The following is a 22642-nucleotide window of genomic DNA, read 5'->3' as shown; positions in this document are numbered from 1 at the left end:
TTCAGCAGACGCTCTTGTACAGAGAAACTTCAACATTTCCTACTCTAGTTCAGTTTAAGAACACAAATCTGCTGAAACCTGCTAGAATAAAGTATAAATAGAAGTGTTTATGTTTAATTAATAGAGTAGAAGCGTAGAAGTGCTCAGTAAAGAGCTGGTGAATGAAGGAATGAATTAATGAATGATAATTTCTTCCTTTTGTGTCACTGTGACTGATAAACGGTCCTACACGTTATAACTAAAGATACATTCAAGCGAGAAATCCTACAGCAAAGATTTATTCCATTTAATTAAGTGTTCAACCAGCAGGAAAATTTTCCTGCCAAGATCTTTTGTTCACCGAAAAATACAGGACGGAGCAAAAAGAACCACTGACAGTAGCAGGAAAAGGACAATTTATTTATATACAGCCCAGTCAGCTCTAGAGTTACTGGTACTCTTAATAAAATATGTGAAAAGATAAAATTTGTATTAAATTTGCTAAATCTTACACTATAAAGTATAAAGCAAACACAATACACACAGTGTGTGGTGTGTGAAACCCAGTGAGCTGCCTTGGTGCCTCCTACCTACCTGATCAGCTGCCTCAGTAGAGAGGATTCTAATAAGACATCAAACTTATAAGGCAGATTATTTAGACGCTCTACTTATATAGAGATTACGTCACCACAGTTTTAGCTTACTAAGCTAACACAGTTAGCCTCAGGCCGTTCAAATCGACGGGCCGAGGTGGCACAACCTGCTAGCACGCCAGCAAACGTCTCCCTCCGTGTACTGGAAATGCTTAAACTGTCCCTGACGAGCCCGAATTTACGAATAAACAACATGTGTATAATTACACCTTTATACAGATTACACATCAATGAGAATTTATTTACATTTGAGAAGAACTCTGTTGGTTGTGCCGCTTTATATTCGTCCATCATGTTTGTATTTTTTGTGAGAAAAATCGTGCCGCACTGAATGCTGGGATTGTCTTCAGCGCTGAGGAGGTGTCGGACGCTCCCTCGTCATTCAGTCAGATCATCACTCAGAATTAAGGCGCCTCAGTAGGAGCATTTTAAGGAATCTAAGAATTTAGACACGCCCTCTTCTCGGGAGTGTAGGATGGTGTAGGTTTTCAGACAGACCCGTGGCCCGTGTTACCAGCGCTTTATCCTATACCCGGTCTCAGTGGGTCAAATTCACTGGACCAGTCCATCATAGGGCAAACACACACACACTCGTACCAAGGGGCAATTTTGTCTCTTCAGTTAACCTGACTGCACGTCTTTGGACTGTGGGAGGAAACCAGTGCTCCCGGAGGAAACCCACACAGACACGGGGAGAACATGCAACAGGGACACACTACCTGGGAATCGAACCCAGGACCTTCTTGCTGTGAGGCAAAAGTGCTACTCACTTAGCCACCATATTACCCCCCACTTCTAATTATTCAGTATGGTTGAAAAACTTAAACTCAGTAATTAGAAAGGGTGTCCACATACTTTTGACCCGATAATGTGCACTCGGACGTTTCCTCAGTGCATGTACACAGTTCTAACAGTGATACTTAAACACAAACACACAGGAACGACCCTCGACATGAAAGTTTGATGAGCGCTGATCTTTAGTGCATTGAGACGGACTAATAAATGCTTGATGAGCAGATTTTCTTTCCTGCTCGTGTGTCAGGCAGGTGTGGATCTGACATACCAGAACATGAACCCTTCTGGAAGTGAATCCTGCACCCCATACCCCCACCGCCCCCTCAGTCACTCTCTGTATTATTCTGCTTAAACGTTACCTGTAGTGTTTATTAGATATAAAATGCACAGCGTGTCCAGATCCTTCGTTACTCATTAGACAATTAATAAAACAATAAAAACATAATAGCGGGCGGGAAGATGGCGCAGTGGGTAGTGCTGTTACCTCACTGCAAGAACGGCCTGGACGCTCCAAACACATAACACATGCAGTCAGACCAACTGGAGTCTCAAAAAATAGAAGAGAATGCCGTTATTTGTTATATATAAACCGATCGGCCATAACATTAAAACCACCTCCTTGTTTCTACACTCACTGTCCATTTTATCAGCTCCACTTACCATATAGAAGCACTTTGTAGTTCTACAATTACTGACTGTAGTCCATCTGTTTCTCTGCATGCTTTGTTCGCCCGCTTTCATGCTGTTCTTCAATGGTCAGGACCCCCACAGGACCACCACAGAGCAGGTATTATTTAGGTGGTGGATCATTCTCAGCACTGCAGTGACACTGACATGGTGGTGGTGTGTTAGTGTGTGTTGTGCTGGTATGAGTGGATCAGACACAGCAGCGCTGCTGGAGTTTTTAAACACCTCACTGTCACTGCTGGACTGAGAATAGTCCACCAACCTAGAAAAACATCCAGCCAACAGCACCCCGTGGGCAGCGTCCTGTGACCACTGATGAAGGTCTAGAAGATGACCGACTCAAACAGCAGCAATAGATGAGCGATCGTCTCTGACTTTATATCTACAAGGTGGACCAACTAGGTAGGGGTGTCTAATAGAGTGGACAGTGAGTGGACACTCCAGCAGCGCTGCTGTGTCTGATCCACTCTTACTAGCACATTTATATGTAAATATAAATGATTCTCATTGTCGGCTGTTTGTCCGTGTGTTTGGAACTGATGCGCCTGCACCCACCATCTCTGGAACTCTGTATTTTGGAACTCACATTATTGTCAGAGCTTTTTGGACCTTGCTTTGTCCACAGGACCACAGTCACACCAGACTTTAGCAAGTGCTGTGGGGAAAACACTTGAACTCAGTAATTACGAGGGGTGTCCAGATACTTTTGGCCATATATTGTGCTAAACTAACAATGTATTGTAAACAGTTCAGAGCATTTTAGCCTTGCTGTGTTTTTGATTGTGTTTGTTAACGACGAGTGAACCGAGAACCGGGCGTCGTCTCGTCTGTCCGGGGGAATCAAAGTAATTTGAGGTGCAGATGAAAAAGGCGAGTCGCATCCACGCGGGACCCGTTCGACATCAACCGCTGCTACGTTTTTATAAAAACACCGAGAACTGAGACGCCGACGTTAGCTCTTCTCTCTCGGCGTCTCCTGAGATGTGATTCGTTACCGAAGTGAAGCTGATGTGTGTACGTGCCCTCTCCACACTTTCCACTAGTAATAATATATAATAAAATTTTATTTGAAAAGCGCCTTTCATGACACCCAAGGACACTGTACAATAAAAATATAGAAAAGCTAAGCAAAATAAATAAAATACACATTGACTAAGCAAAAATAAATAAAATACATATTTACAAACATAGGAAACACCAAACATGTGGCACAGTTCTGAGTCAGCTGGAAAAGATGTTTTGAGGGTTTTGAACGCTGCTGCAGATAAGATTTCCGTACTTCTGGTGGGAGGAGCCTAGCATCACCTTGGCAACCTCACGGCGTTGCAGTGACCAGAGTGAGGGAATGTTGCTTTTAGCATGCTGTTGGTAAACAAAAGTCCGAACTGAGGCTCGGTGGGAATATTTAGGCCTTTGCAAAATACCAATGTCGCGGTGGAGCAGTTTATACCGTGAATGTCCCAGAGCATAGAGTTCACTGAAAGAGCACTCCATCGTCATGATGAGACCGGAGACGTTGTCTAGACCAGAAAAGTTGCAGAGACTCCAAGCCATCCAATCCCAGCAGCCAAAGGAGCAATTCCAAACAATCCACATTGACAGAGAAAGGAGTTATCCGCTAACTCTCGCTGCTCCGGATACACCGCTCCACATCATAGAAGCATCAGCAACACAAGCACAGTAAAAAAGATCCCAAATCCAATGCATAAAATCCAGTAAAATGTTTCGTGCAATGTTTTCGTTCAAACAGTTTCACTGGGGGAGAAGCGGCATCCAAACACACCAGCGTAACTCTCACGACCCAAAAATGCACGAATGGCTAGTGACCACAGGAGTGTGCGAAAAGATGAAAATGAAAGAAAATTACGATAAAAATGAAATAAAATACAATAAAATAAAATAAAATACGGCAACGGTATGTGTTTCCACACAGATGATGCGCCTATAGCACAACGTAGTGTGACGTAGGTTCGCTTTCCGAACGTCACGCCCGTTTACTTCCGACTAACTTTGCTATTTATTCTTTCGGAGTTTGCACAAATATCAATCCGAACAGCCTCCTGAACTGTGTACAAATATCATCTCTAGGTCTGATCTCCTCTCCTGTCTCAATGTTGTACAAAGTTGTTTATATTTGGTGTTACGAGGGATCTTCAAAAAGTTTCCTCACTTTAATATTTTGGTAATAAGCGGTGAGGGCGTGAGGGAGGAGGAGTAATTGGTCGTGTCTGAGAGACTGAGAGACGCTTATAGTCCGGATTTAGCTCCATCTGATTTCCACCTTTTTGGATGCACAAAGAAGCTTTAAGGGGAAGAAGATTTTCATGTGATGATGATGATGATGTGAAAGCAGCGCTGCATCAGTGGCTACGCTCTCAACCAAAAATATTTTTGCTGATGGCATTTTTATTGTGTTGGTCTTCCTTTTGCTGCCAAAACAGCCTTGACCCATCAAGGCATGGACTCCACTAGACCCCTGAAGGTGTGCTGTGGTATCTGGCACCAAGTTGTCAGCAGCAGATCCTTTAACTCCTGTAAGTTGTGAGGTGGAGCCTCCATGGATTGGACTTGTTTGTCCAGCACGTCCCACAGATGCCAAGTCAACACCTCAAACTCATTGTTGTACTCCTCAAACCGTTTCTGAAGCATTTTAGCTTTGTGGCAGGGCGCCACAGCCATCAGGGATTAGCGTTTCCATGAGAGGGTGAACATGGTCTGTAACAATGCTTAGGTAGGTGCTACGTGTCAGAGTAACATCCACATGGATGGCAGGACCCGAGGTTTTCCAGCAGAACATCGCCCAAAGCATCACACTGCCTCTACCGGCTTGCCTTTTTCCCATAGTGCATCCTGGTACCGTGTGTTCCCAAGTTAAGCGACGCACACGCACCCAACCATCCACGTGATGTAAGAGAAAACGTGATTCATCAGACCAGGCCACCTTCTTCCATCGCTCAGTGATCCAGTTCCAATTCTCATGTGCCCATTGTTGGCGCATTCGGAATAAGACAGTTTTTATATAAAAACTACAAAATAGAAACAAGAGAAGACGGAGCTGCTGTAACAGGCTGCCGCTCGTACATAGTTCGTGTTTATGAACCCTGGTTTGTGCCTCTGTTTAAGGTTGACTGCTGCCATTACTGCTGCCAAGTGCACACTGTCAAGTATTGTGTTCCATTCCTGGTCCTGGTCGTTTGTCGTGTTCCGGTCCGTGTATCAGTATCAGGTTTCATTCTTAGTCCTGTTTATTTGTCCTGTGTCATGTCTAGTTTGTTCTCTATACATCCTAGTTGAGTTCTGGGTCTCTCGTCTTGTCTTGACTGGTTCTTATTTATACTCTGTTTACAATCACCTCTGTGTACTTACTCCAATGGTCTGACGTTACTCAGAGATAATAAGATCGATTGATAGCTCAGTGGTTAAGGTATTGGACTAGTAATCAGAAGGTTGCCAGTTCAAGCCCCGCCACCACCAAGTTGCCACTGTTGGGTCCCTGAGCAAGGCCCTTAACCCTCAATTGCTCATCGTGTTCAGCTCATTGTGTAAGTCGCTTTGGATAAAAGCGTCTGCTAAATGCTGAAAATGTAAATGTAAATGTAAATGTTATGTTACGGCAGACCTGGGATTGTCCGGCCCCCGGGCCACATCCGGCCCGATGGGTGTCTCCGACCGGCCCGCAAGAGGACAGTAGTAAATAGAAATAAGACCTAAATAAGTGAACATCAGCCGCCCAGGTGGCGCAGCAGGATATTCCACTAGCACACCAGCATTCAGCGGGCCTCCATCTAGCAGGCATAATTGGTAGTGCCTGCAGCAGACACGTTTCTGCTAGGGTGGGATGACCGGACTATATGGGTGGGGTCTTCAAACGCTGTGTAAGGACAGATAGAGAGGCGTCTGTGCAGAATGCGTGGGTGTAAAAAGGGTTCCACTAAGGGCTGCGTGCGGGTCAGAGGAGGCGTGAGCAGCAATATACCCACCTCGACTGCAATCAGGGATCCACCAGCAGCGGAAGACAAACTGACTACACTAAATTGGGAGAAAATGCATAAATAAAATAGATAAAAATACACACACATGTACATCAAGTTTTACACCTCCAGGACTGGAGCAGTCAGGACCAGCTTTGTGATTTCTAGAAAAACAGCAAATGAGGTAATTAGACTGCAAACTAAATAGCAAAAGCACTTTACAGTTTAAAACCTGCACATTTTAAAATCATTTTTTTATTTAAAACCTGCACATTTTAAAACCATTTTTTTTATTTAAAACCTGCACATTTTAAAACCATTTTTTTTATTTAAAACCTGCACATTTTAAAACCAGTTTTTTTATTTAAAACCTGCACATTTTAAAACCAGTTTGTACATTTAAAACCTGCACATTTTAAAACCAGTTTTTTAATTTAAAACCTGCACATTTTTAAACCATTTTTTATTTAAAACCTGCACATTTTAAAACCAGTTTTTACATTTAAAACCTGCACATTTTAAAACCATTTTTTATTTAAAACCTGCACATTTTTAAACCAGTTTTTACATTTAAAACCTGCACATTTTAAAACCAGGTTTTTAAATTTAAAACCTGCACATTTTGTTCAAAACTGTTTTTGTCAGAGTTGATTAAATACTGAAATAATGTTGATGTCATGAATCCAGCCTCTGTGTGCACATGCCACGCCCACCTGATTCTCATTTTCACTGCCTGGTCTAGCAGCTATTCTTCCACTAACAGCTTTATGAAGAACATATCATTTACTGCTCTTTATACAGAGATCAAATTAATATTGAGCAGAAATAAGCTCAGCCTGTTGGTCCGGCCATCCACAACAGCCCCAGTTTCTCATTTGGCCTCTTGCGAAATGTAATTGCCCACCCCTCCACCCCTTTACAGTAACAGTTTGGACAGTTTGTGTAATTTCATGCTGAGACATTAAACAATTACGTTACGTGAGTGATGCTTCCTGCTCGGCGAGTTATTTATCATTCCTGAGTAAAAAATGGCTTCGTGTTGGTGTAATTATTTCTCCAATAATCTGATTAGAGAAGCTGCAATTCATTTTTTGTTGCTTTTTATATGCTGATCAGTGGGTAGCACTGTCGCCTTACAGCAAGAAGGTCCTCTTTTTTTTCTATTTTATTTCTGCATTTTCTCTTATTTTAGTGTAGTCAATTTATCTTCCGCTGCTGGTGGATCCCTGATTACAGTCGAGGTGGGTATATTGCTGCTCACGCCTCCTCCTACCCACGCGCAGCCCTTAGCGGACCCCTTTTTCACCCATGCATTCTGCACAGGTGCCTCTCTATCTGCTAATCAGGGTCCTTACACAGTGTTTGAAGACCCCACCCACATAGTCCGGTCCGCCCTAACAGAAACATGTCTGCTGCAGGCACTGCCGAGTTTCGAATCAAGGAGTTCAGAATCTCCACGCTGCACCACCTGGGCGCCTGTCTGGGTCCTTTCAGTGTGTAGTTTGCATGTTCTCCCCATCTCTGTGAGCTCTGGTTTCCTTCCACAGTACAAAGACGTGCAAGTGAGGTGAATTGGAGATACTAAATTGTCCATGACTGTGTTTGACATTAAAACTTGAACTGATGAATCTTGTGTAACGAGTAACTACCGTTCCTGTCATGAATGTAACCAAAGTGTCACGAATCAAGCCTCAATGCTCCTGGAGTTTGTTTATGTGCCACACCCCTCTCTCAGCACTCAGCACATGTTTGGAGTGTTTGTTCCCTCTTGCCTCATCTAGCCCAATTTGTTACACAAAGTGTGTAAAACATGACGATAAATCCTAATAAATAATAAAATATAAGCAGATCCCAAATATCTCTGCGACAAAAGGTCAAAGAAGCCTTGATGTACCATCCCAAAAACATAGAACAGCAACTGGATTTCACACAGTTGCTCAGGTGGCATTTAATTTTGATACCAGGCTCAGTCTGGCGTATGATGCCAGCATGATGCCGGTGTTTGGGCATCGGGAGGGAACCACCCTGGATGAGCAGGTGTAAGGGCTCTGTTCCAGACCTGGCTTCACGTTTGGACCCATGCTGGTTTAAGCTTAGTGATGTCTGATAGCTTTAAACAACCATAGAACAGGGCCAGTTATGCTTCCTTAGACTCCCAGCCATGGACGGCTGTGTTTCATCACAAAAAGACAAACACTTACGCACTAAAGTTCCACGTGTGTGTGTGTGTGTGTGTGTGTGTGTGCACTACCCATTATTAATTGCTTGTTAATGATGGAATCACAATTCTTTGTACACCAGACGGCGTCATGTCGTGCATCACTCATGCTGGATGGATGAGCTGCTCAGGTGAACCAGTTACTTCTGGCTTCAGTATAGATGCTAATTACATCAGCAGCCTCCAGTTCTCCCGGCACACGAGGAAATCTCTAACCGTTAGAACGAGTTCGGTGTTTATTTAGGTCACGGGACTGAAATGAGAGATGATTTAGTTTTATTGTCTGTGAGCTGGAATGATTAATCCTGTTAGACGGAGCCGGCGTGTGTTTGTTTTAACGCTCTGTGATGCACGGCGTGTGCAGAATTTGGCTCTGATGCCGTTCATCAGTGCTGGACGTGTCGGCTGCCGTGTGTGCCAGACAATCTGTGTTGTAAAGAGCAGGTAATATTAGAACTGGACAGTGTATTAAGTCTGATAGATTAAAGTAGATTAGAACTTCCTGATCATGGTGTGGTTTATCACATTTACCAGATTGTATTACAACCCCAAATCAGAAAAAGTTGGGACAGTATGGAAAATGCAGATAAAATAAAATCACAGCGTTTCTTACATTGACTTTTATTTGATGTCAGACAGGATGAACCTGAGATATTTAAGGTTTTATCTGCTCGACTTCATTTCATTTATTAATAAACATCCATTCCTGCATTTCAGACCTGCAACACATTCCAAAAAAAAAAATTGGTACGGGGGCAATTTAGGGCTAGTAATGAGGTGAAAAAACTGAATAATGATGTGATCCCAAACAGATGATTGTAATCAAGGTTTGGTACAAAAGCAGCATCCAGGAAAGGCTGAGAGTCTCTGATGAGCAAAGATGATCAGAGGATCCAGTTTGTCCACAAATGACTGAGAAAATGATTGAAATGTTTAAAAACAATGAACCTCAAGGAAAGATTTGAAGGGATTTGCATATTTCTCCCTCTACAGTGCATAATATCATTAAACCATTCAAGGAATCAGGCCAAGGGTGCACGTTCATCCTGTCTGCAATGAAATAAAAGTCAAAGTAAATGTAAGAAACTCTGTTACTGTGTTACTGAGCACACTGATACTTTCTGATAGCCATTAGTGCCCGACATGGAGGTTGTTGTGCTCGCCAGACTGAGACGTTTGCTCTGAACAGGAAATGTGTGATATTAGTTCGGTGTGTTATGTCTGATCGGGAAAGGAACAGCTCAGCAGATTTACAGTTCAGGAAACATGCCACTATTACCATCACTGTAGTGTATTTTGAGTAGAGAAGCTTTGAAAAAGCTAGATTACAAGCCCCATTTTTAAAAAAGTTGGGACGTTTTGTTTAATAAATAAAAACAATTATCTGGGAATTGTTTATTTTATTTTATTTATTTTATTAACCTTTATTTAACCAGGGAAGTCACATTGAGATTACATATCCCTTTTACAAATGAGCCCTGGCCAAGACAGCAGCATATCACACAAAAATTACACAATCAACAACATAGGGAGGATATATGCACATGTATACATTTAACAAGAACAAGCATATGTATACAAATGTGTGACTTTTACTTTAAATTCAGTCAAAGAAATAAGCTGCTTCAATTAAAAATGTTTCTGTAAATCATTCCATACAAAAGGTGCACTGTAACTAAATGCTGTCTTTCCAAATTCCGACCGAACTACTGGAACTTCCAATTGTATATAGCTACTGGCTGGTAAGTTTGTGGTAAACACGCCTCTGTCCCAAGTTATTTGAGTGTATTACAGACTAAATTTGTTCATATGTACAAAATACAATGAAGTCAGGGAGTAAAAACACTGGAAATATTTTCATTGTACATTTCTCAGTTACTGGAAACATGCAGCAGTTGAATTTGCTACTCTCAATTGCCCCTAGATATACCCTCCATGGCCAAAAGTATTTGGACAGCTGACCATGAGCTTGCTGGACATTTCAAAAACTAGAGGTATTAAAGTATAGTGACCTCCATGTGATCTTTTGAGCTATAACAACAGCCATTCTTCTAAGAAGGCTTTTCTCTATTCAGGTATTTGAAGTATGAAGTCTGTGTATGGGAATTTGTGCCCATTCAGTCAAAATCCAAAACTGCAACATTTTGTTCTCAGATCCTGAACCATTAAAAAGTCAATAATAGGACTTTGTTGATGGTAAACATGCCTCTGTCCCAACTTATTTTGAGTGTATTACAGACTAAAGTTGTTCATATATACAAAATACAATAAAGTCAGGGAGTAAAAACACTGGAAATATTTTTGTTGTACATCCCTCAGCCTAATAAAAACTAACAATTAACAAGAACTAACAAATCACAGATTCTTGTTTTTTGCATTTTACAGACGTGTCTCAACTTTTTCTAAAATGAATTTTGTACATTTATAGTGGATTCTGCTCCACTCTTGTCCTGTAGTAAATTATAATATAGCCCAGACAAGTGACTTCTCAAAGACTTAAACACTTACTGTAAAAAAAATAATTAAAACGGTTTATAATAAAGAAGCACAGTGGCGTCGGGGTCATGTGATCAGTTTATTTTGCTCATAAGTTCTAAGCTTCAGCCTCTTATTAACGCCAGACGTGACACGCGCTGTGTTTGCCGGGACGAGACGTCTGGTTTATTACAGTATTAGATTTACACTGAGGACGGTGGACGTGCTCGGTCACCAAAAACACAGCTCAGCACATTTTAACAGCAAACAGCAGGCTGGTGGAACAAATGACTGTATTATAACCGCACCAGGGTCCCGGGGGCCAGGGCGGGGGTCAGTAAGCACCTCTGGTGAGCATCTGTGAGCAGTTTGGTATGGTCTCACTGTGCTCTGGTTTCCTTTCATCATCCAGAAACATGCAGAAGTTGAATTTGCTTCTCCCAGTAGTCCCTGATATACAATATACACTGTACACTGATCAGCCATAACATTAAAACCACCTCCTTGTTTCTACACTCACTGTCCATTTTATCAGCTCCACTTACCATATAGAAGCACTTTGTAGTTCTACAATTACTGACTGTAGTCCATCTGTTTCTCTACATGCTTTGTTAACCTTTTTTCACCCTGTTATTCAATAGTCACCACCACAGAGCAGGTATTATTTAGGTGGTGGATCATTCTCAGCACTGCAGTGACACTGACATGGTGGTGGTAAACAAGGAGTGTAGAAACAAGCAGGTGGTTTTAATGTTATGGCTGATCGGTGTATTATATGCTTTATTAACATTAGACATTGCACGTGCTGTGTGTGCCAGGCTGAGACATCTGGTTTATTTTTAGTATTAGCTTCACGTATCGCACAGTGGACGAACAGGAAGAACAGCTCAGCACATTTTGATTACAGGAAGGTAAACAGACTGTAGGTTGTTTTATTATATTGCTACAGGATTACAGGAGTGATAACCTGGCACCAGTTCAGGGTACCCAGTGTAAGTAGTTGCATTATCGCTATTAATGTTTTGTGAAAAAGATTTTTTAGCTTGAGCTCCAAAGAATACCAGGGTACGAACAGATCTGGATTTGTATTTCCTGTCCAGAATGAAGCATTTGATAAAAATGAAAAAGGAAGATTAATATGTCTTAGAGATATTTTTCTAATACTACAAGTAGGGCCCGACTCAATTCCAGGTTTTACCCAATTGCGTTGGGCTTCCTCTGTACTGGTGCTGACCCCCTCCCCTGACTGAGGAGAGCAAGACTAACACATGTGTGCAGTAGCCGACTGCATCTTTTCACCTGCACGAGGCGAGTTCATATGCGGATCAGCCCTGTGTACGGAGAGCCACACCCTGATCAGCATTATTCCTCTACTCTGTGCAGACACCATCAATCAGCCAGCAGAGGTCGTAATTGCATTAGTTATTAGAGTCTCTATGAGGCTTCCTCCCTGGATGAACAATAGCCAAACTTTGTTTATGTTGTCACCCAGCCTAGCCGGATGGCAGAGCTGAGATTCGATACGATGTATTCGAAATCCCAGCTTTGGTGCGCTAGGGTGTTTTACCGCTGCACCACCTAAGAGGCCTAAATTACAGGAAAATTGCAGTCATTAAATTACACTTATAAATTAAATGATAGCCGCTCAGGTGGCGCAGCGGTAAAAACACACGCTGGAACCAGAACTGGGATCTCGAATACATCGTATCGAATCTCAGCTGTGCCTACCGGCTAAGGCTGCGCGGCCACATAAACAACGATTGGCCTGTTGTTCAGATATGGGCGGGACTAAGCCGGATAGGGTCTCTCTCCCATGGCAATTACGACCTCTGCTGGCTGATTGATGGCGCCTGCACAGAGATGAGAAAAGAGTGCTCTCAGGGTGTGTCTCTCCGTACACAACGCTGAGCTGCACTGCACTCGTCAAAGTGTAGGTGATAAGATGCATACGGCTGCTGCCCACGTGTCGGAGGAGGCGTGGGTTAGCTTTGTTCTCCTCAGTCAGAGCAGGGATCGGCATTGGTGGAGAGGAAGCATGATGCAATCGGGCAATTGGACGTGCTAAAAAAGGAGAAAAAGGGGAGAAAATAATAAATAGAATAAATAGAAGCTACGATACACAGCACAGCTACCTTAATAGTTGAATGCAAACCTAGAACATCCAGCGACGATGCGGGACTTCATGTTCTCGCCCCCTTCTGCGGCTACAGAATTGGTTGTTAGTTTTCCAAACTCAGTTACCCGAGTCGTGTTTATAGCTGCTTTACACTTCCACATTTTCACTAAGCGATTGCTAACTGAATTGCCGTAGGATTGCTAGGATGCCTCATAGTGCAAATAAGCCAGTAAACGTGACACACTTGAACGCTGCATGAATGAAAAACGTTAAATCCCAAATTGCAAATGACACTGAAATGATTTTCACAGCCGTGAGTTAGATAGGGCCTTAATTATTACATATAATTATAACATGTTGCTCTCTTGGTTATTGATCCGCTTCATAGACTTCATAGATCTTGGAAGTCCCTTGTTATTAATACCTGCTGCTCAGATGTTTGGTCAATTGTGTGCCAGCGCTCGTTCTCGTGCCATGTGTTTGAATAAATCTGCTCCGTTGTTCTTTTATGGCCAGTTCAGGGAAAAATCATCTCATATCTTACAGGAAGTCAATAAAACCCAAAGAAAGCAGGAGAAGCTTTGTTGTGTAAATATCAGTGTGATGTACAGTGTGTGTGTGTGTGTGTGTGTGTGTGGTGTATTTTCCAAAGCTAATACCTCCAGGGTTTCATTCAGAGCTATTTAAAGCCGGTGCTCTGAGGAAAGACTGACACAGCATATCCAGCCCCTCAATAGAACGTTCAAAACACAACAAGCGCTCGTTCGCGTGAATGAAACGATCTGCGCTCTCATCTCATTTTGTCAGATTAGTTTGGCGAGCTCAGAATGCAGCTGTGCTTTTTAATCCGGCAAGTAAAGCAGAGGCGATTATTCAGGTTTAAATTAAACAGAGTGAAACTGATCCAGGATTTGAGTCAGACTTTATCATTAAATCTGAGTGGTGTGAAAAAAGGCTGTAATCATTATTATTTATTTATGTATTAATTTATTTATTTATGTATTTATTTATTTATCTATTTATTTATTTAGTTAGTTATCTATTTATTTATTTATTTATTTATTTAGTTATTTATTAATTTATTTATTATTTATATCATTTATTTATTACTTAATTCAACAATGTATTCATTATTTATTTTTATAAAATGATTAATGTTTTATTATTTATCTATTTTTATTTATTTTATTTATTTATTTATTATTTATATCATTTATTTATTTATTATATTGTACTTTATTAGTTAATTCATTAATGTATTCATTGTTTTTTTTGAATAAAATAATTGATGTATTATTATTTATGTATTTATTTATTTCATTTATTTATTTTTTTATTTATTATATAGTACTTTATTTATTACTTAATTCATTAATGTATTATAATGTATTATTATTTATTAATGTATGTATTTATTTACCTAATTTATTTACTTCATGCATTTATGTTTTATTTATTTGGATTTTTCCTCTTTTTTTGTTTGATTATAATCAATTTAAAACAACCAGGCAACCTCTGCCGGCTGGCCAGGAAGGCTGCAGACTAGCACATGCCTTTTTGTTTACACGTAAAGCTGATTATTATAAAATATGAGTGGTGTGAAAAAAGAGGTTCTATTATTTATTATTTACATATTTACTAAATTCATTACTTAATTAATTAACATATTTAGTATTTATTATTGTAATAATTTATTTATTTGTTATTTATTTTTTTCCTAGCACTGAAGCCCTGACCTCAACCCCATTGAACCCCACCTTTGGGATGAATTGGGATAGCAGTTGTTAGTCTTGTCCAAGCTTGTTTTTAGTCTTACAAATGCTGAATGGAAATTCATTTTCCCACACTCCAAAAGTTTGTGGAAAGCCTTTTTATAAGATTGGAGGGCTTTTGATTATTATGAATTTTGGGTGGTGTGAAAAAAGAGGCTTTAATCATAATTATTAATAAACATATTATGTACATATTTTATGTATTTGTTTATAATTTAATTTATTTAATAATTAATTAAAATACTCATCATTTTTGTTTTAATAATTTATTTATTTTTCTTTTTTTTATTATTTTATTTATTTATTTATTTAATTATTTATTATTTGTTTATAATTTAATGTATTTAATAATAAATTAATATACTCATAATTTTTTTTTTATTAATTTATTTATTTGTTATTATTTATTATTTTATTTATTTATTTAATATTTTATTATTAGTTGTTCATTTAATTTATTTAATAATAAATTAATATACTCATAATTTTTGTTTTATTAATTTATTAATTTGTTATTATTTATTATTTTTTTTATTTATTTAATGTTTTATTATTAGTTGTTCATTTAATTTATTTAATAATAAATTAATATACTCATTATTTTTGTTTTATTAATTTATTTATTTGTTGTTTATACAAAAGTTTCTGGACAGCCTTTTAAGATGAATGGAGGCTGTTATTGCCGCAAAGGGGGGATATATTCATGTGAATTTTTTGAGAAATTCTAACAGATGCTCTTTATAGATTTTACCCGGATCAGCAGTGTATTTTTCTTCTCATTTCCTTTTTAGGTTCTATTTTGAAAATATTCACAGTGTTAAATGATCAAATTCATCACAAAGACAAATTCATTTTTCATTTCACTGTTACTCATCTGTCCCATGTGTTAAAGCTTTGAGTAAAAACCCGTATAATAATAATGAGAGGATTAATGAACTGGACTAACTGAATCTGTTATTTCCTGACACCAGTCGTTGTTGATCTCACTGTTGTAGGGGAGAGACTCTAGGGCTGCAGATAAGGCTGTTGCTATGGTCCTGAAGGAGATTCCCAATAAGGCGTCCCAAGAAGGCAAACCCCTCCTCACGGTCACCAACAAGGTGGGCACAACTACCCCCGGAACCCGGTCAAAGACCTGGTCTGATTCAGACTGAGCTAAACTGATGGCGAGGTTTTGACCGTCCCATTTCTACCCTCTGTTTTAAACCTCTGGAATCATTAGTATCTGTGTCCCATCAGAGAGTCACTGACCACTTCCTCTGTCCTGTTCTTTCATCCTCAGCTGCTCTATGGGGTCTAAATGCATGTTTAGCTCATTAATATAAATATATTTATATCTTTGTATCCTAGTAACAGCAGGAAGATTCATATAAAACCTTCATTCTGGATAGTAATTGGGCGACATGGTGGCGTAGTGGGTAGTGCTGTCGCCTCACACCAAGAAGGTCCTGGGTTTGATTCTCCAGGAATCTGTTAGATCAGGGTCCTTTCTGAGTGGAGTTTGCATGTTCTCCCTGTGGCCATGTGTGTTTCCTCCCATATTTTAAAAAGACATGCAGTCAGGCTGACTGGAGTTTATAAAAATTGCCCTAAGTGTGAATGGGTGTGTTGGTGTGTGTGTGTGTGTGTGTGTGTTTGCCCTGTGATAGATTGGTGACCTGTTTGGGTTGTTTGTACCTTTGGTCCAATGATTTAGAGCCACTATGACCCTGACCAGGATAAAGTGGTGGTAAAACCGGAATGAACGAATGAATAGAAATGTTAGACCTAGAAATAAAAGAAATGTCCTTATTTACTTTGAAATAAAGGCAGTCTATTTTAGATATAAATATAGAGTGTGTGTGTGTGTATACATATATATATGTGTGTGTGTGTGTATACATATACAGTATGTGTGTGTGTGTATATACAATATATAAATATATATACAGTGTATCACAAAAGTGAGTACACCCCTCACATTTCTGCAAATATTTTATTATATCTTTTCATGGGACAACACTATAGACATGAAACTTGGATATAACTTAGAGTAGTCAGTGTACAGCTTGTATAGCAGTGTAGATTTACTGTCTTCTGAAAATAACTCAACACACAGCCATTAATGTCTAAATGGCTGCAACATAAGTGAGTACACCCCACAGTGAACATGTCCAAATTGTGCCCAAAGTGTCAATATTTTGTGTGACCACCATTATTATCCAGCACTGCCTTAACCCTCCTGGGCATGGAATTCACCAGAGCTGCACAGGTTGCTACTGGAATCCTCTTCCACTCCTCCATGATGACATCACGGAGCTGTTGGATGTTAGACACCTTGAACTCCTCCACCTTCCACTTGAGGATGCGCCACAGGTGCTCAATTGGGTTTAGTCCATCACCTTTACCTTCAGCTTCCTCAGCAAGGCAGTTGTCATCTTGGAGGTTGTGTTTGGGGTCGTTATCCTGTTGGAAAACTGCCATGAGGCCCAGTTTTCGAAGAGAGGGGATCATGCTCTGTTTCAGAATGTCACAGTACATGTTGGAATTCATGTTTCCCTCAATGAACTGCAGCTCCCCAGTGCCAGCAACACTCATGCAGCCCAAGACCATGATGCTACCACCACCATGCTTGACTGTAGGCAAGATACAGTTGTCTTGGTACTTCTCACCAGGGCGCCGCCACACATGCTGGACACCATCTGAGCCAAACAAGTTTATCTTGGTCTCGTCAGACCACAGGGCATTCCAGTAATCCATGTTCTTGGACTGCTTGTCTTCAGCAAACTGTTTGCTGGCTTTCTTGTGCATCAGCTTCCTTCTGGGATGACGACCATGCAGACCGAGTTGATGCAGTGTGCGGCGTATGGTCTGAGCACTGACAGGCTGACCTCCCACGTCTTCAACCTCTGCAGCAATGCTGGCAGCACTCATGTGTCTATTTTTTAAAGCCAACCTCTGGATATAACGCCGAACACGTGGACTCGACTTCTTTGGTCGACCCTGGCGAAGCCTGTTCCGAGTGGAACCTGTCCTGGAAAACCGCTGTATTACCTTGGCCACCATGCTGTAGCTCAGTTTCAGGGTGTTAGCAATCTTCTTATAGCCCAGGCCATCTTTGTGGAGAGCAACAATTCTATTTCTCACATCCTCAGAGAGTTCTTTGCCTTGAGGTGCCATGTTGAATATCCAGTGGCCAGTATGAGAGAATTGTACCCAAAACACCAAATTTAACAGCCCTGCTCCCCATTTACACCTGGGACCTTGACACATGACACCAGGGAGGGACAACGACACATTTGGGCACAATTTGGACATGTTCACTGTGGGGTGTACTCACTTATGTTGCAGCTATTTAGACATTAATGGCTGTGTGTTGAGTTATTTTCAGAAGACAGTAAATCTACACTGCTATACAAGCTGTACACTGACTACTCTAAGTTATATCCAAGTTTCATGTCTATAGTGTTGTCCCATGAAAAGATATAATGAAATATTTGCAGAAATGTGAGGGGTGTACTCACTTTTGTGATACACTGTATATATATATATATATATATATATATATATATATATATATATATATATATATACTGTATATATGTATGTGTGTGTGTGTGTATACAGTATATATATATACAGTATATATATATATATATATATGTGTGTGTGTGTGTGTATACAGTATATATACGTGTGTGTGTATATACAGTATATATATATATATATATATATGTGTGTGTGTGTGTATATACAGTATATATGTATATATATGTGTGTGTGTGTATACAGTATATATACAGTATATGTGTGTGTGTGTATACACAGTATATATATATATATATATATATATATATATATATATATATATATTTATATATTTACAGTGTATCACAAAAGTGAGTACACCCCTCACATTTCTGCAGATATTTAAGTATATCTTTTCATGGGACAACACTGACAGAATGACACTTTGACACAATGAAAAGTAGTCTGTGTGCAGCTTATATAACAGTGTAAATTTATTCTTCCCTCAAAATAACTCAATATACAGCCATTAATGTCTAAACCACCGGCAACAAAAGTGAGTACACCCCTAAGAGACTACACCCCTAAATGTCCAAATTGAGCACTGCTTGTCATTTTCCCTCCAAAATGTCATGTGATTTGTTAGTGTTACTAGGTCTCAGGTGTGCATAGGGAGCAGGTGTGTTCAATTTAGTAGTACAGCTCTCACACTCTCTCATACTGGTCACTGAAAGTTCCAACATGGCACCTCATGGCAAAGAACTCTCTGAGGATCTTAAAAGACGAATTGTTGCGCTACATGAAGATGGCCAAGGCTACAAGAAGATTGCCAACACCCTGAAACTGAGCTGCAGCACAGTGGCCAAGATCATCCAGCGTTTTAAAAGAGCAGGGTCCACTCAGAACAGACCTCGCGTTGGTCGTCCAAAGAAGCTGAGTGCACGTGCTCAGCGTCACATCCAACTGCTGTCTTTGAAAGATAGGCGCAGGAGTGCTGTCAGCATTGCTGCAGAGATTGAAAAGGTGGGGGGTCAGCCTGTCAGTGCTCAGACCATACGCCGCACACTACATCAAATTGGTCTGCATGGCTGTCACCCCAGAAGGAAGCCTCTTCTGAAGTCTCTACACAAGAAAGCCCGCAAACAGTTTGCTGAAGACATGTCAACAAAGCAAATGGATTATTTGGGGCATCCTCAAGCGGAAGGTGGAGGAGTGCAAAGTCTCGAATATCCGCCAGCTCCGTGATGTCGTCATGGAGGAGTGGAAAAGCATTCCAGTGGCAACCTGTGAAGCTCTGGTAAACTCCATGCCCAGGAGAGTTAAGGCAGTTCTGGGAAATAATGGTGGCCACACAAAATATTGACACTTCAGGAACTTTCACTAAGGGGTGTACTCACTTTTGTTGCCAATGGTTTAGACATTAATGGCTGTATATTGAGTTATTTTGAGGGAAGAATAAATTTACACTGTTATATAATTTTGTCAGTGTTGTCCCATGAAAAGATATACTTAAATATCTGCAGAAATGTGAGGGGTGTACTCACTTTTGTGATACACTGTATGTGTGTACATGTACAGTATATATATGTATGTGTGTATATACATGTACATATGCGTGTGTGTGTGTGTATATATCTATATATATATACATGTACATGTATGTGTGTGTGTGTGTATATGTTTGTGTGTGTGTATATGTGTGTGTGTGTATATTTATATATATATACATGTACATATATGTGTGTGTGTGTGTATATGTTTGTGTGTGTGTATATGTGTGTGTGTGTATATTTATATATATATATACATGTACATATATGTGTGTGTGTGTGTGTGTGTGTATATGTTTGTGTGTGTGTATATGTGTGTGTGTGTATGTTAGGGTCTTGCTTATGAGCTGAGGTTCAAACCCAAATATTCCGACTGACAGTCCAAAGCTCCACCCACTAGGCTACCAGTGTCCTGTACCAGTGTCCTGTAATTTCACTTATGTTAAAGTCAGGTTGCAGTGTAAGGTGACAGCAGTCCTGTTCCGTAAACGAAGCTGATTTGAACAGTCTGATGTTTTTACACCTCATGAGCAGCTCATCCTGGTCCGTGTTCCTGTCCTCACTGCTGTATGTGAGCGCATGTCCGGGCTCTGAGTCTCTGTGCTGACAGTGCGGTCCCGGTCCTGCTAACACCACGCTGGCTTGTGTTTGTGTTGTCTGCTTTTACGTGTGTGTGTGTGTGTGTATGATTTGAAATGTGCTTGTTCTGTTTGTGTAGTGCATGTGTTACTCTAAGATGCTGCCATTTTTATTCTAATGATTTAATTGAAGTACATGGTGATGTTTATTTTCTTTTAGTGTGTGCATGCTTCATGTTTTAAATCTATTTAATATTTATATGTATTTAAATGTGTGCAAATCTACTAACTGCTGCTTCCCTTCTGTGTGCTCCCACTATATAACTAATTCATTTAATTTAGAATGTATTAACTGAAAGGAAAGGAACAATATTCGGCCACTTTAGTTTTTGTAATATAATAATCTAACACACTGCCAGTGCATTAATCCACTTCACATTTACACACAGAATGTTTTAATTTTAATTTTGTACTTTAAAATATAAACCAAAAAAGTGTGTACTTGTCAAGCTCGGTCTTCGGTCGACGGGGTGTGTGACAGTACCATCATGGCCAAAAATATTGGCACCCCTGCACTTCTTTGAGAAAAAGCACCAGTTCTTCTAATTACAGATGCTTTTCTTTGCATCTTTATTTTCTTTATTTTGCATCAGAACCACACAAATAATCTTAAAATTATTAATCCCTTCTGACCAAATGTATTACCTTTTCGAAATACCTTTAAAATAAAAATTAATTGGCCGCTCAGGTGGCGCAGCGGTTTAAACACATGCTAGAACCAGACCTGGGATCTCGAATACATCGTATTGAATCTCAGCTCAGCTCTGCCTGCCGTCTAAGGCTGAGCGGCCACATGAACAACGATTGGCCTGTTGTTCAGATATGGGCGGGACTAAGCCGGATGGGGTCTCTCTCTCATGACTGGTGCAATTACAACCTCTGCTGGCTGATTGAGACAAGAAAAGAGTGCTGTCAGGGTGTGTCTCTCCGTACACAACGCTGAGCCGCACTGCACTCGTCAAAGTGTAGGTGATAAGATGCATACGGCTGCTGCCCACGTGTCGGAGGGGGCTTGGGTTAGCTTCGTTCTCCTCAATCAGAGCAGGGATCGGCATTGGTGGAGAGGAAGCATGATGCAATCGGGCAATTGGACGAGCTAAAAAAGGGAGAAAAAGGGAGAAAATGCATAAACAAAATATAAATTAAAAAAAGGAATTTATTTTAAGAAAATAAAAATATTAAATAAATAAAAATACAGTTTAAACTAAACAGTGCTTTTATCGGCAGTTATCGGCACCCCTGCATCAAACGCTTTGTGCTCACAACCCAAAAAATAAATTAATAAATAAATAAAAATATTGGGTAGTTCACCCTTGGGAAACATAATAGTACCTAAAATCAATTTTATCATGTAAAGAGAGCCTTCTCCCGACTGCAGATTTAAGATGGGTGTCTCGGGTGTTTGATTCAGGGATTCAGAGGTGGCCACTTTAGTCTCCAGTGCTTAGTACATTTCACTGTCCTGCTGGAAGACCCATGAACTCTAACAGAGACCCAGGCTCGGTGGGTAGTGCTGTTGCCTCACAGCAAGAAGGTCCTGGGTTCGTCCTTTCTGTGTGGAGTTTACATGCTCTCCACGTGTCTGTGTGGATTTCCTCCGGGTGCTCCGGTGTCCTCCCACAGTCCAAACACATGCAGTCAGGTTAATTGGAGATACTAAAATCCCCCTAGGTATGAGTGTGTGTGTGTGTGTGTGTGTGTGTGTGTGTGTGTGTGTGTGTGTGTGTGTTTGCCCTGTGATGGACTGGCGACCTGAATCCACTGTGACCCTGAATCAGATTACGTGGTGGTAAAACACACAATGAATAAATGACTGCCTCTGTAAATGCTCTCTTGACTAAATAGACACAAATTCCCACAGCCACACACTGAACCTTTGGTGTCAAGTGTAAAGGCTTGTTAGACTGTTTTGTTAGATTGTTAAAATTCATCAATTTTTACCCTTTTAATGCATCTCAATCTAGTCGTGTCCAATTTAGTCATATCCAATTACCCCGATTAACTTATTATTATTATTATTATTATTATTATTATTATAATATAACACAACTTTTCTGTATTATCACTCAGAATTAAGGCGCCTCAGTAGGAGCTTTTTAAGGGATCTAAGGATTTAGACATGCCCTCTTCTCAGGAGTGAGTAGGATGATGTAAAATGCATCTATATCCAGTTTAATAGATTTTTAATATTAAATATTAATATTGTGATGAAAGCTGCCTTAAATTTACTATCGATAAAGAGAAGTGGACAAGAAGCAAAGATTATTTTTATAGTATAATA

The 22642-nt window shown here is 40.1% G+C and overlaps 2 protein-coding genes across 2 annotated transcripts in view; one reads left to right on the top strand and one right to left on the bottom strand.

The window, feature by feature from the left end:
• The window catches only part of LOC134316703 (zinc finger protein ZFP2-like), a 445247-nt gene that overhangs the window by 292109 nt on the left and 130496 nt on the right, over positions 1-22642 (bottom strand). The gene's annotated exons all lie outside the window — the stretch shown is intronic.
• The window catches only part of pex5la (peroxisomal biogenesis factor 5-like a), a 61606-nt gene continuing 54661 nt past the window's right edge, over positions 15698-22642 (top strand). The window contains exon 1 of the mRNA XM_062997268.1: positions 15698-15766. Within this exon, the coding sequence (XP_062853338.1) occupies positions 15698-15766 (69 nt within the window). The remainder of the gene's footprint in view (positions 15767-22642) is intronic.

Source organism: Trichomycterus rosablanca, chromosome 6 (genome assembly GCF_030014385.1).
Source record: "Trichomycterus rosablanca isolate fTriRos1 chromosome 6, fTriRos1.hap1, whole genome shotgun sequence".
In the NCBI taxonomy this organism is placed as follows: Eukaryota; Metazoa; Chordata; class Actinopteri; order Siluriformes; family Trichomycteridae; genus Trichomycterus; species Trichomycterus rosablanca.
Note: the sequence above shows the minus strand (reverse complement) of the source record. Positions and strands in the feature narration are given on the sequence as shown.